Source organism: Kluyveromyces marxianus, chromosome 3, assembly GCF_001417885.1.
Source record: "Kluyveromyces marxianus DMKU3-1042 DNA, complete genome, chromosome 3".
NCBI lineage: Eukaryota > Fungi > Ascomycota > Saccharomycetes > Saccharomycetales > Saccharomycetaceae > Kluyveromyces > Kluyveromyces marxianus.
This window is the reverse complement of record NC_036027.1, coordinates 436,679-449,908: the sequence shown is the minus strand read 5'-3', so window position 1 is coordinate 449,908 and position 13,230 is coordinate 436,679. Positions and strand designations below refer to the sequence as shown.

Here is a 13,230-nt window from a genome sequence, read left to right as displayed (position 1 = left end):
GATTGACAACCAGCTCAAACTTATCAATACAAAGTAATTAATATTAGCATTATTATTTATTTTTACCTCTTACGATTATATAAATATCAATAGAATTAAAATTAAAGATCATCTACGTCTTCCGCGCAGATAATTATAATCAAATTCCTGAAAAAACTACTGCTTCTGTGGAAGGTAAAATGCTACATTCAATTGTTCATTCCAATTCACTTCTTCATGTTCATCTACAATTTTTTCTATCTTCATCTCATAAACATATTTAGACTAGCGTTCTTCAACCAGTCAATTCCCTGAATAGATAAGGTGTGAATACTCTGGCAGCCGTTATCAAGATGGAAATTGCCTCTATAACTGCAAGTGGGAAACCCACAATCCCTCTATCTTGGAAGTTGACATAAATAGAGTATAGTGCAACCGCGAAGAAAACCTTAGTCAACAAGAATGGTTTTGGCATCACACCGGCTAGGAAACTAACAGGAATATTAACACAATCACCACCTCTCTCGAAGTACTTGAAACAACCCCTTTGTAGCACTTGTAAGTTCTTGTTTTCTGCAGCGAACAAAGAGAATAGGGCAATAGACAACACATTAATAACACTGTCGTATGATTTTCTCTCATAATGGTATTCTAGCAATTCATCCAATACGGTTTCTCTGTCAGAAAAGTCCAAATTTCCAATTGTTTTTATGAGGAGTGCTACATCATTGAGGCCAACAGCCATACCACCACCAGTCAAAGGATGTCTCATATTCAAAGCATCTCCAATAACACACAAACCTGTAATAGTGTTTTGCTTAGCTGGTAAGTAAGAGTTAGGCATAGATCTGTATTTACCATCCTCAACCGCTTTGTCGAATGATGGTAATAGAGATTTTGGTAGATTTGGTCTGACGTCACTCTTTAACCAGGGTTTTATATCTTTGGGCAACTTTGGTGAGTTGTACGCACAGAGAATTCTAGTTTCTTCAGGCGAAATTTGATAAACCAAAACTGGCATGTGGTTAGTTCCAAGAATGACATGACCGTGGTTCTTAGCTGGAACGTCAGCATTGAACAAAGACATTCCCACAAATGAAGAACCGACAGTTGGAATATGATCTGCGGCAAGCTCTTTTCTGAAGTGCGAGAAGATACCGTCACAAACAAAGGTCAAGTAAGCCTTGAATTCTTCCTTTCCACGACCTGGAATATCTACCTTTGCACCGACAACTTCATTTTCTTTGTTCTTTAGAATTTCAATGACGTTACCTTGCAAACGAGTAACGTTCTTTTCTTTGGAAACCATGTCTCTTAGATTTTGCAAGAATCTACCATGGGTAAATGCGACACCTCTCTCACGTTCGCCATCTTCGAATTCCTTGATATGAATTGTGTTATCTTCTAAAACTTTGTCATTACCGTCGAATACTAGATCTGGAATTTTTTCAACTGGCGCAACATCAGCCTTGAATGGATATGGAATGGATACTTCTTTACCATTGTAGAACACAGAATACCCTGTCACTGGAATTGCATCAATGTTGTTAATAGCCTGAATCATACCAAGACTTCTTAAAGCTCTTAGACCACCTGGCTGCATCAATTCACCAACGATACGGTCTGGCATTGTCCAATCTCTTTCCACAATTAAAACCTTCTTGCCCTTTCTTGCAAGACCAGTTGCGATACATGGCCCGACAACACCGCAACCAACGATGATTGCATCGTAAACTACACTGGCATCAGCGTTCAATAGCTCTTGTGGCACAACTTTTTTATCAGTAGCGCTGCTCATCTCTGATTGTTAAAAAACTCTAACTTATTTCCGCTAACTTTCGCTACTACTTTGCGATGCTCCAACGGCTAACGAATGATTTATGAACTGTGATTGAATGGCTACCGAGACTCAATTCTCGAAAAATACAACTCAATGTTTGACACAGATCTCCTATATTTATACTATCTGTAACAGCTGATCTTGCTTCGGTTCCTGTTTAAACAACTTAACCCAAAAATTACGCTAGAACACCACTCTAGAAACTATAATTGTTTCTTAGGAACGAAAGGGCAACTAAACAACCGATTCACTTACTTTGAAGATCGTATACGTACCGCTACATGTCTCTACAAAGCTCTTCTTCTGTGTAGATACTGTGGTGGTCTTATTCTTTTGACGCTTCACAAGTTTTTCTTTTTGAAAGACCTTTTACGACGAGTTCCCGATACGCAGATTCCGCTAAACGAGAACGAGAGCCGAAAAAGGCATGCGATGAGCCCAGATAGGATAAACGTTTATTTGAACGGATGGGTCCATGAACGGCGTCTCGTTTGGCACTAGAAAGAGTATGTGTCACAGCCCCACTCGATAATGAAAAACTTTACCAATTGTGTGTTGCAACTTAGGGTTCAGCCTTGTTTGTACGAAACCCGTACGTCGTTCCTTCTTAATGTATGTATATGTGTGTGCGTTTTTGTATAACATAGTTTACATATGAATATTTACTACAGAGGTTTAGTTAAGAGTATTGTCCATAGATTGATCTTATAATGTAGTCAAGTTGTTTTCAAATATTTCCAATAGCTTATGCCATTGAGTTTCAGGAATTGCCTTTTCGGCACATGTGACTGTGAAGGACATACCGTTTATGTCAGTAGAAACACAGTTCAAGCAAAATACGTACGGCATCTCTGTCCCAGTTTGAGTGAAACCAATATCTTGTAGTTGGTACGGGTTCGTTTCTTGGGATTTCTGTGGGAAGTAACCAATATTACTGAATAAAGTGAATCCTCTTTTTTGGCCTTGCATGTCATCCACATACAACTTCTCAATGTTTTTGGACTTCGTCACGAAATCTGATATTAACAATCCAAAGCTTTGAAGGCCTGCTTTTTCCTTTCTGTCGTATGCGTAACATTCCTGGTAGTAGTTAGTCAAATCCCAGAACTGCTTACTGTCTTTTACGTTAAAGGAAGAGATTAGATGGTAATAGTCAGAGCCACCAACGTTAGTCCCGTATTTGAATTGGTTTCTTACTTCGGGATCATCAGGAAGAAACTGTCTGCTATTAAGTGGAAGCACAATATTGGTGAAGTACTCGTTCCATTTCAGGTTTTCGAATAAACCAGCCTGATAACAACTGACAAACCAACATGTTTGCAAAAATGGGGTCAATGTGGCCTTACCATGGAGTTTTTCCTTTACTCTCATTCTCAATTTCTGCATGGTGGCTGCATCGAGTCTAATGACATGGGCTAGATGCGCAGATGGAGATTCATCAATAGGGACAGTGATTGGCTCATCCCACTTTTTGGCGAGGAATCTTTTCGCCAACTGGCGTAAGACTGTGGGAGGTATAAATTTCATAGTAACCGCATAAGAAACTCTCTTCTCAATTGGATCCGGAAGCTTTGGTAAAGATTCATAGTCGTCCTCGTAATTGAACAGAGTGTCAATGGATTCAAGTGGGTCCTTAAGTTGACCAAGTTCAGTTGAAAGATCTTGTAGAAAATTGGCACCTGATGTCCCATCGCTCACCACATGGTTCGACACGAACAGGACATGTTTTTTCTCGTGGTTGGTTTCAGATGTAGGCAATAGAATCAGTCTGAACTGGGGCTTTGTTGGATCCCAATATGGAAACCTGTACCTATCAATTAAAGTGCAAAGCTTACCGCTAAATCTACAGCCATCCAGAGCCCACTGACTTAAAATTTTATTGACATATGAACTGTGTTCACTTTGTAAATTCATTATTACATCTTCATATTTGATCTTATCAAGAACGCTGATATAGTCTTCGGCCACCCCGGGTTTATTGTAGTACTCATCTGTTCTATAATATGCATCATCGGGTACCTTTAAACGATCCGGAATCACCGTTGTAGCAAGTATAGGATACTTCAAGAACATATTTCTCAAGGCGTGACTTATCTGCACCTTAGTGAAACCCTGTCTCAGCTCGCCATACATAGCGAAATTGGCGTACACTTTCTGACGATACTGGATCAACATGACTTCCTCCACTAAGCCAGCACGACGAGCATGCCCACGCTCCAATTTCAGAGCTGACATTTTCTGTAATTTCATCATTGAATTGGCAATAAATTAATCGTACAGTTACTTCTTTAAGTCCTGAGAATTGGCTTCTCGAATCTTTATACTGTGCCTATGCTTGCAGGAATGATTACTCTTACAAGGGTTCTGAGAAGACAGGCAAAAAATAATAAATAAATCTGGAGAATTTAACAGACTTCCATAACAACAAAGTATCTCCACAGTATCTGGTATCTAAGTAACTGAATGTAAGACAAAAATATCATTTTTTTTTAACTACTGATACAACGTTGCATTTTACCGCATTGCTCGAAAGGTTTTTAGCCTGTACTTCCTCGTTTATATTCCGACTTAGACATTTATATATATAATTTTCTATCATTTTGGCGGAGATCATTTTTCCTGCGATGAGCTAAACGAAAAACATAAATTGCAATATCCGATGCAGAACGGATAAGAAGACTGAGATTTTTTTTGCAGGAGGTTACATTTTCATGCGTCTAACGACGAACATGCGGTATTAATCACGTGCTCTATCGCTTCTCTCAATTGGTCACTACTGAGGCCGAAACTTAGAGAGATATGTTCAATAAGTGTATCGACCATGCGATGAACGGATGTGGTATTGTCACCAGTATTTTGATCATAGAGAGATGAGAACTCTAAGAACCGTGACTGGATATCGTCTATTAGTGTCGATGAAAAAGTTGGTGAAATATTTTCAGACGATGACGGTTTTTTTAATGGTACAATGTTGTGTAATTTCCGTTTTGCAATTTTATCATCTAGAGTTTGTGTAGATTCTAGGTGGGATTGTTCCGTTGGAAGTAAATTCTTTTCAATCCAGTCTAGGTATGCCTCAGTGGCAATGCTTGATAGCTGTTCTTGTGGTTCCTCCAGCAAAGCTGTGGCAGGTTTGTATGTCATTTTAAGTATCAGGTTCGCTTTAGAGAATTTTTCTCTTGGATCGTCTTCGACCAGCTTTGACATGCGAAGCCATGTTTCCGCAAATTTGGAATTATATTTAGCGTTCGGTAATTGTTCATCTTGTAGTAGTTTTATCTTTATGCAAGCAATAAAGGCGGCACAGATCCCGATTTCTGGATACTGATGCGGCTTCCTGTAATGGTTATCCTCGTACGTTAATATTGGCAATTCTTCTGTGTCATTTACAAGTCTCAACAGTTCTCTCGCGAAGAAGTAAAACTCACCGGGTATTCTCTCTAGTAATGTAAGCTTTAGAAGTAACACTGGAGCAGTCAATGTATACCGGAAATGCGTTTTGAATTCTATTAATTCGGCACACTGGGCAATTTTATGCTGAAGCTGCATCTCGTGAGGTGGTTTCCCACCATCGAGTATTTGTAAATAATAGTTAGGAAGCCTTTCTTGCCACTCCTTCGGAAGCAAATGATGTGACCTGAAGTATGGTAATCCGTCTACGCATATCCATCGTAGTATATCATTTGAAAAAACCGGCAAGCCTAGATGCAAACACGCTAGATAATGAATTGATATGGTAGATACCATCGATAGCTTTAGCTTATTTACACCATTTTCTCTGCGCCCTCCACTACTATATTGGCTGTCTGTATGATTAAGCCCAGCGTTAGGATTCCTGCTAGAATCTGCACCACTATCATGTGGATATAAGATAGAGTCAGCATGCTCCAAATGCATAGCCCATATAAGTTTCACCAAATCAGAGTATGAGTCAGGAAAGCTTTCATGACTGATTAACCAGTCAGTTTGACGCTTCAAGATGTACTGAAAACTTTTGATGAAGAGTACCTGCCCCTCTCTGCCGTATGTCTTTTCCGTCTTATTAGCCTCTAAGGCAGACCTTTGTGATTGTGAAATGCTAAAACTAGACTGAAAATTACCAGTCGCATTGGTGGTTAGATTCAATCTTCTGGTCACTACACCCATAGCGTTGATATCGTCCTCATCGTCGTTGAACTCCACATCACCTTCCATAACATGTCCATACTGACATGTTCTTCTACCATTAATTATACGCCATAATCTGCTTCTACAATTATCAACACCGCATATTGGACCTTTGATATAAGTTGACATTAAGTAACCTAAGTGTGGTTACTTTTGATCACCTGATATACTTTGTACTAACGTTTGTTCTGTTGTTTTGTTTGAATCATTTTTATTTTTGGTGGAAGGATGTGATGAGCTTTTCCAATGCCAATCTTTTTGTATTTACTTTTTGATGTAAGATATTAACTAATATGAAAGTGATGATGTTAAACAATTTGACAATAAATGGGCTAGAAACGAGAAATAAACGAAACCGGTATGTACAACTGTACCCCAGGTTTAATGCGAGACTATTCCGTTTGTTTTATTCCTTAAAAAATTTTTTGTTACTGACTTGTATGGTACATACTGGACATTACATCTATTTAAGTATAATAGAAAGTAAGCACAGATTTAATACAAAGACAGAATTTTTACTTTACTGAAATCACAGATAACAGGTAGTCATATGCCTACAGAATTTTTCAGACTAAATCTAGCGGCTATCGTTGTGCTGTCTGTAATTTCTACCATGATTCTGATGGAATTGTTTTTGTTGGTGTTGCTGAGGCGGAGGTGCCCCCATTGCTTGATATCTCATTGGGTATCCATATGGAACATTCATGGGAACACCGTTCATAAACGCAGGTGTTGCCGGTGGGGAAGACGACTGACTGTTAGATCCTGATCCACCTCTAGTATCATTTCTAGCGTTCATCATTGGCATCATCTGACCTCCCATTGGAGGATAAAACATTGGTTGTGGTTGGAAGGACATAAACATACCGTGAGAACCACCTGCAGCACTAGGATGACCGCCCATGAAAGGAGGAGCCCCAGGTGGGACCCCAACAGGCATTACCATAGGGATAACTCCTGGACCCCCACCCATACCTTGCGCCATCATATTGATACTACGTTGTTGTAATCTCATTTGTGTTCTTTGAATTGCAGTACGCTCATCAGGGAACAGAGTCTTGTAAGACTGATCAACTGTACTAATCCATGTTGGCGAGGTAAAGTATGGTTTCTCTATGAAAAATTGTTCAATATTTTTCTTCTCCGAAGCCTTGACCTTAGCATCATACGTCTCTTTAGACTTCAAAAACATATTGAAGTTCCTAGAGAAGTCTTTCTTCAAACATTTAGGTTTACCATCTTCAAAGAAATTACGTTGGCGTCTTCTGCTAAAGGTCTCTGCCCTCGAAATAGATGGAGATGAAAGAGGGGTCTTTCCGCCGTTGCTAAATTTATTATGCGAACCTCTTCTCATTTCAATCTTTGCCAAAGCCGGTGTACCGGACTTTGATGATCTATTAGAGCTCTTATTACCACTAGCACTGGATAGAGTTGGAGTACTTGGTGGTTGAGAAGATGGTTTTGGTGGCAATGAGGGATTTGCTTTCAAAGAGCTTGTACCCTTTTGGGATTGAACAGGAGAAGGACTAGATGTAACGGTAGATATATTAGAGTTCGTAGATGGCGGTGGTGATGATGACTGAGATTTATTTGCTGCAGGCTTTTGAGATTCCGGTTGAGGTTTCTGAGAAGCGTCTTTTTCCTTAGAGACAGGCTCTTTTTTCTTCAAAATATTCTTGACTTCCTCCGGCATATCGTAAGGAATTTTGAACTTCTCTGAAAAGCTCTTCAAGTCAGCAATCTCAGTTCTAGACGATTTAGTGGACTTTCCTGTGTTCGTCTTTCCCGTGGTTGACAAAATAGCAGGGTCTGCATGATGTGGTTGACTTCTCAAAGAAGGTGGAACGTACTTAACTGGTTTAGCTTCTGGTTTAGAGTTTAGCTTCAACTGAGCAAGTAATTCATCACCTCTACGATCAACACCAGAGTATTTATCTTCCTCATCTAAACCAGAATCATCATAGGTAACGACGTTACGATCTTCATCGATATGAATGTTTCCACTAGCACCTTGCGATTCAATCTCCTTAGCAATTTTTTCTGCTTCCTTTAATTTCTTCTGATACTCAGGGTCATCCTTGTTAATTCTTGTAGTATAGAAATGTTCATCAAAAGTTGGCTTAATACCAAACTTCTTTTCATTAACGGCAAATTGATCCCATGTTCCGTCGTCATCTTCAAGAGAAGTATTGTTCAAGGGGAAAGCTGTTTCATCATCAGGACTCCATTTTTGCAATTCACGCTCCTTCAGTTCTTTTGAAGCACCAGATATCGCAGTATCGGTTTTGAACTCCTTCTTTGGTTGTTTATCAGTTTCCTTTGGAACAGCAGTAGCAGTGGCAGTACTGTCCGCCTCCTTAGCCTTATTAATGTTAGCTTCCGGTTTTGACTTTGTCTCATGCTCCGCTTTTTCATCTGAATTAAAAGTGATATCCCGTAATTCAATCTCGGAAACATCATCAGCCTTAATCGTCAACGTGTCACTCAATTCTGCAGACAAAGCACTAATACCTGATGAACTTAGGCCCTTGTCAAATACCTTAGGATATTTCAATACAACATCAATTCCATTTGAAGAAGAATGAGGATTACATGCCGCCAAAATACCTTCATATTTCACTCCAGAAGGAACGGTAACCACAGCTTGTGATCCAATACTATTCACCAACAAGTAATCCATCCTTTCTTCGAAGTTTTGTTTCACTGATTCATTCTCGTAAAATGCACTTGTTGCTCCATTTGACCCAGCATTGCCTCGTGAATTCCCAGAATTCCCAGGATTCCCCGAAGCAGAACTTTTTTTCGATGATCCCCTCATTCGCCCCAGCAACCTTGATACAAGAAGCCTCTTGTAAGCTCAAGTTCTTCCCTCTCAACTTAAAATCCTGATACTGTCTTTATGCAGACTGGAATGGAAGCCTTTTTTTTTTTGTTATGAATTTTACTTTAGACTTCCAAAACAAGGATTTCCAAATATTTACAAGAGGTACAAGATATTCTGGGGCGTCAGAAGCTTGGAGGGGTATAAATAATGAACTCTTTGCTGGAAAGGTTAAAATATGTTCAGTAATGATGAATTGATGTGTATTTTTACCTATCTCAGCCACTTCTATGGTTCAAAAGCTGTTCTGAGAGGTTTTGCCACCGAACAAAATGCCAGATTTTAACCTTTTCCTCTCGAATAATCATTTTTAGGATGGAATACTTCATTGAAATTTCAAAAGTATTAACATTTTATATCCAAAATGAATAAAAGTCATTAATGTTGTTAGCTCTAGAATTATATAGAGATATGGTTACACATGCTAACAAAGCTCAAAATAATTGTTTAATAATGTATGTTGGAATTTAAAATTCACCCTGTAATATTCGACAATTTACCCAAGATTTCGTCTGCGAGATTCTGTGCTGATTTTAATGTTTGCATTACATCATTGTCCGCAGTATCATCCGAATCAAGTTTTAGAGGTTGAGAGAAATCTGTTTTGAGACGGAGATTGAAATCTAGTTTATCACGTTGGTAGATTGTATTCGACATTTGAGAGTCTTTGATCAAACCAAAAGAATTTGTTAGAGCGGTTGATAACGATGGGTGCAAGTTCTTTGAGAGCTCCGATAGCTCTGCTGTTAGCGTTTCTTTATGTTTCTTAATCTTGGCTTCACCCTCCAGTTTCAACGACTTAACATGCTCTTCTTCTCTGAGCAATTGCCTTTCAATTTCTTCGGCGTGATCAAGCTCAGATTCGTACCTCTTTTTAATGAATTCTCCTTTAGCGTATACATACTCCAAATCAAGATTGTCTACCCATATTTTGGATGGGAATTTAGTTCTTTTCAATCGCTTCTTTATATTATATATGATGTCGTATACGTTGACTTCCAACTTCTCTTTGAGATCATCACGTTCACCGTTGGATTTGTAGAAGCGGTCGAGTTCATCTCCGTATTGGTCGAAAACCTCTGCAGATGCCAATTCCACGTTATTTTCTATCATTTCAATAAAACTTGTCACTAATTCCCTTTGTGGTCGTTTCCAGTTCCGTATCTGATATGTGTCCGGTAACTGTTCCTTGTAAAGTTTTCGTATCAGTCTTTTAAAATCCCATGGGTTGACATTGCTATAATCCTCACTATCATCTTTCTCATTTACTCCAAATCGTACACGTTTCCTTTCCCTTGGTGGTGTTACAATATCCTTTACCATAGTATTATCATTCTCATCTTGGTAATCGTCAGACAACTCATTATTGTTTGCATTTTCAGTCCTTGGAGTAACTGGTTCCTCTGGCATTTCAAAAACACTTTCCAAATTGTATGGTGGACCTGCTCGCAAATCATCATGTGCTCTGGATGTTGTGTTACGCTTACCTATATCCCGTTCATCAACGTCTATTCGATAGTCATCTCCATTTATGTTCTCAAAACTTAGATCGCTATCGCTACTTCCGGCATCAGAAGAAAGGATATCATCCACATATCGTTTGGACATGATAATAACTGCGGTCGATAAACTCCCCCGTAGACCTTTACAAGCTAGCTTCCACTTCCTTATTGTATTCTTTTTGGCAGCAATAATAGCTAAAGGGCATCGGAATCTCATAAACAAACAATTAGTTTTTATTTTTCCTAAATCGTCAAATAGAGTAGAGTAGGCAAGAAGCTGGTGCCATTTTGACATAATTCAGTAATTGACAGATCGATCCAAGGACTTAAGAATGAGTTCCTGCGCATTAATATATTGACATTACTAGGTTGATATATAAGAAATAGTAAACTAAAAACCCTTTATAGAAGAAGAGATCATGGGGTTCCGGAGAAGAAGTAGAAAAAAAACAAACAAAGCAGAGGCCTTTTCGTTTTGCAAAGGTTGTTTAGAAGTCTTCATCAAATGCGAAAGCTCCAGAACCTGTTTGTGTTTCAGTATTCGAAGACTTGGCCATGACACCAGCCTTTTGGTAGTCTGACACTCTCTTTTCGAAGAAATTGGTTTTACCGGCCAAGGAAATGTTTTCCATAAAGTCGAATGGGTTAGTGACGTTGTAGTATTTCTTGTTACCTAAAGCAACCAGTAGTCTGTCTGCAACAAATTCGACGTATTGGTTCATCAAATCAGCGTTCATACCCAATAGAGAAACGGGTAGAGCGTCGATGAAGTATCTCTTTTCGATCTCAACAGCTTCTGTGATGATTCTTTCGACAATCTTTGGATCTGGCTTGTTCTTCAAATGATGGAATAGCAAACAGGCAAAGTCGGTGTGCAAACCTTCATCTCTGCAAATCAATTCGTTTGAGAAGGTCAAACCTGGCATCAAACCCTTCTTCTTCAACCAGAAGATGGCAGCAAAGGAACCAGAGAAAAACACACCTTCCACGGCAGCGAACGCAACCAATCTTTCAGCGTATAGGGCTTCGTCATCACGAATCCATCTAATGGCCCATTGAGCCTTTTCTTTGATTTGTGGAATGGTTTCAATGGCATTCAACAAGAATTCGTGTTCCTTAGGATCCTTGATGTAAGTGTCAATCAACAACGAATAAGTTTCGGAGTGGATGTTTTCCATCATAATTTGGAAACCGTAGAAACACTTGGCTTCTGGAATTTGCACCTCAGCAGAGAAGTTTTCCACCAAGTTTTCGTTCACGATACCATCGGAAGCAGCAAAGAACGCAAGCACTCTGGAGATGAAAAATCTCTCGTTCTCGTTCATTCTGTTGTTCCAGTCATGAAGATCCTTGGACAAATCGATTTCTTCAGCAGTCCAAAAAGAGGCCTCGGCTCTCTTATAAGCCTCCCAGATTTCGTGGTACTTGATTGGGAAAAGCACAAAACGACGCTTGTTCTCAACCAACAATGGCTCGTCCTTCTCCATTTCCTTCAATTTGTGACGATGCACTTGGTGGGACTTCATGAACTTTCTGTGTTCTTCAGCTGCCTTGGAAATCTTCAAATCGATTTCCTCCCCAGTAGGAGCTTCCTCCTTCACTGCAGCCAACTCGCTCGCTAGATCCTTCTTCTTGGCATCAAGCTCCATTTTTGAAAGCTCATTAGCTGCTGCCTTAGATGGTGTCTCTTTCACTGTACCGGTCATTGCTAACTGATTTTATAACTAATACTGATTGTCCGTTATCACCTGATATGACAATTATTTCCAATATACTATTACTGAAGAAAAAACCTGCTTCCTTCTTTCCAAACTAACTGAAATCTAATGTAGTCTCGCACTAACTTGAGTTTTCAATTGCTTGCCTTTTTCACTGTCTCGAAAAGAAATATTCTCTCTAAGACCAACAACGTTACTGTCAAACTACGAAAAAGAGATCTTTTACCACTCTTATATATGTAAACGCTTCATTCTGCAAACACATCAAAAAGAAAGAACCTTTAACTGCTACTACATCGTATGTTACATTTTACAACCTCACTGCAGCTCCTCTGGTACTGCCTACAACAATGCATATATGTACCAGTGTGAGATCTTTTGTAGGGCTGACTTCTAGCAGCCTCTTCTAAAAGAAAAAAGAACTCTAAGTATCACCGCACCGCTTAAAAAAAATGAAATTTAATTTAATTAAATTAATTGTTTCGCGTTTCGCGTTTACGCGTCGCAATTGGGACACGTCGACTTAGTAATGACACTGACGAATTATTGCGTAAGATTATACGAAGGGGGGGAGTGTGTTTAGTGGACGCTGTGTACATTTACCGTAGGATGTCGTTTAGAATGAGATTGAATAGGAGGAAAGGGGTAGTAATTTGCAAGTTCAGGCACTAACAAAAGTCATACATACCCACACTCCAGGAAATTACATATCAAATTATAATCATAAAGAGTAGGCTCAGGCCATTATAATGGTCTCTGGCTGCATAGTGAATAATTAAGCTTCGATGTGGGATTATGTTTTTTTAGTAGCATTATGTATTTATGGTCCATCAGCTGATTACGAAAGTCTCTTCTGGAAAGAAAAGAGCATGATGTGTGCGCGTGTGGTACGGCAATTGAGATGAGAATGGGAAAAAACTAAAATCTGGAAAAAAAAAAAAAAACATTCCATGAAAATTTTTGGAAGTTACAGTGCTAGCAGTGTATTTTTTTTAGGAAAGGATTAAAAGGAAAAAAAATAATGGTTGCGAAGAGATTCGAACTCTTGCATCTTACGATACCTGAGTGTTCCCAATTTTCATTGGTTAAGATTGATATCTTGAATCAGGCGCCTTAGACCGCTCGGCCACACAACCGTATTTG

At 39.1% G+C, this 13,230-nt stretch overlaps 6 protein-coding genes and 1 non-coding gene across 7 annotated transcripts; all 7 read right to left on the bottom strand.

Moving 5' to 3' along the window:
• Nucleotides 1-274: 274 nt before the first annotated feature.
• Nucleotides 275-1,777, bottom strand: ERG1 (squalene monooxygenase; the record flags this gene model as incomplete). The annotated part of the gene is made up of 1 exon (XM_022818705.1): nt 275-1,777. One exon carries the CDS (start codon nt 1,775-1,777, stop codon nt 275-277), a length of 1,503 nt encoding a protein of 500 aa, XP_022675345.1.
• A 747-nt stretch (nt 1,778-2,524) lies between these two features.
• On the bottom strand, nt 2,525-4,072 carry ATF2 (alcohol O-acetyltransferase; the record flags this gene model as incomplete). Its single annotated transcript, XM_022818704.1, has 1 exon — nt 2,525-4,072. One exon carries the CDS (start codon nt 4,070-4,072, stop codon nt 2,525-2,527), a length of 1,548 nt encoding a protein of 515 aa, XP_022675344.1.
• A 456-nt stretch (nt 4,073-4,528) lies between these two features.
• Nucleotides 4,529-6,115, bottom strand: RRN7 (Rrn7p; the record flags this gene model as incomplete). The annotated part of the gene is made up of 1 exon (XM_022818703.1): nt 4,529-6,115. The coding sequence occupies one exon, from the start codon at nt 6,113-6,115 to the stop codon at nt 4,529-4,531; it is 1,587 nt and encodes a 528-aa protein (XP_022675343.1).
• A 448-nt stretch (nt 6,116-6,563) lies between these two features.
• PBP1 (Pbp1p) lies at nt 6,564-8,804 on the bottom strand (the record flags this gene model as incomplete). The annotated part of the gene is made up of 1 exon (XM_022818702.1): nt 6,564-8,804. One exon carries the CDS (start codon nt 8,802-8,804, stop codon nt 6,564-6,566), a length of 2,241 nt encoding a protein of 746 aa, XP_022675342.1.
• A 537-nt stretch (nt 8,805-9,341) lies between these two features.
• On the bottom strand, nt 9,342-10,664 carry OKP1 (Okp1p; the record flags this gene model as incomplete). The annotated part of the gene is made up of 1 exon (XM_022818701.1): nt 9,342-10,664. The coding sequence occupies one exon, from the start codon at nt 10,662-10,664 to the stop codon at nt 9,342-9,344; it is 1,323 nt and encodes a 440-aa protein (XP_022675341.1).
• A 193-nt stretch (nt 10,665-10,857) lies between these two features.
• RNR4 (ribonucleotide-diphosphate reductase subunit RNR4) lies at nt 10,858-12,075 on the bottom strand (the record flags this gene model as incomplete). Its single annotated transcript, XM_022818700.1, has 1 exon — nt 10,858-12,075. The coding sequence occupies one exon, from the start codon at nt 12,073-12,075 to the stop codon at nt 10,858-10,860; it is 1,218 nt and encodes a 405-aa protein (XP_022675340.1).
• Nucleotides 12,076-13,109: 1,034 nt separating this feature from the next.
• On the bottom strand, nt 13,110-13,223 carry KLMA_R306. Its single transcript has 2 exons — nt 13,187-13,223; nt 13,110-13,154 (listed from the first exon to the last, which is right to left on the bottom strand). It is a non-coding gene; the product is annotated as a tRNA-Leu (tRNA).
• Nucleotides 13,224-13,230: the final 7 nt, after the last annotated feature.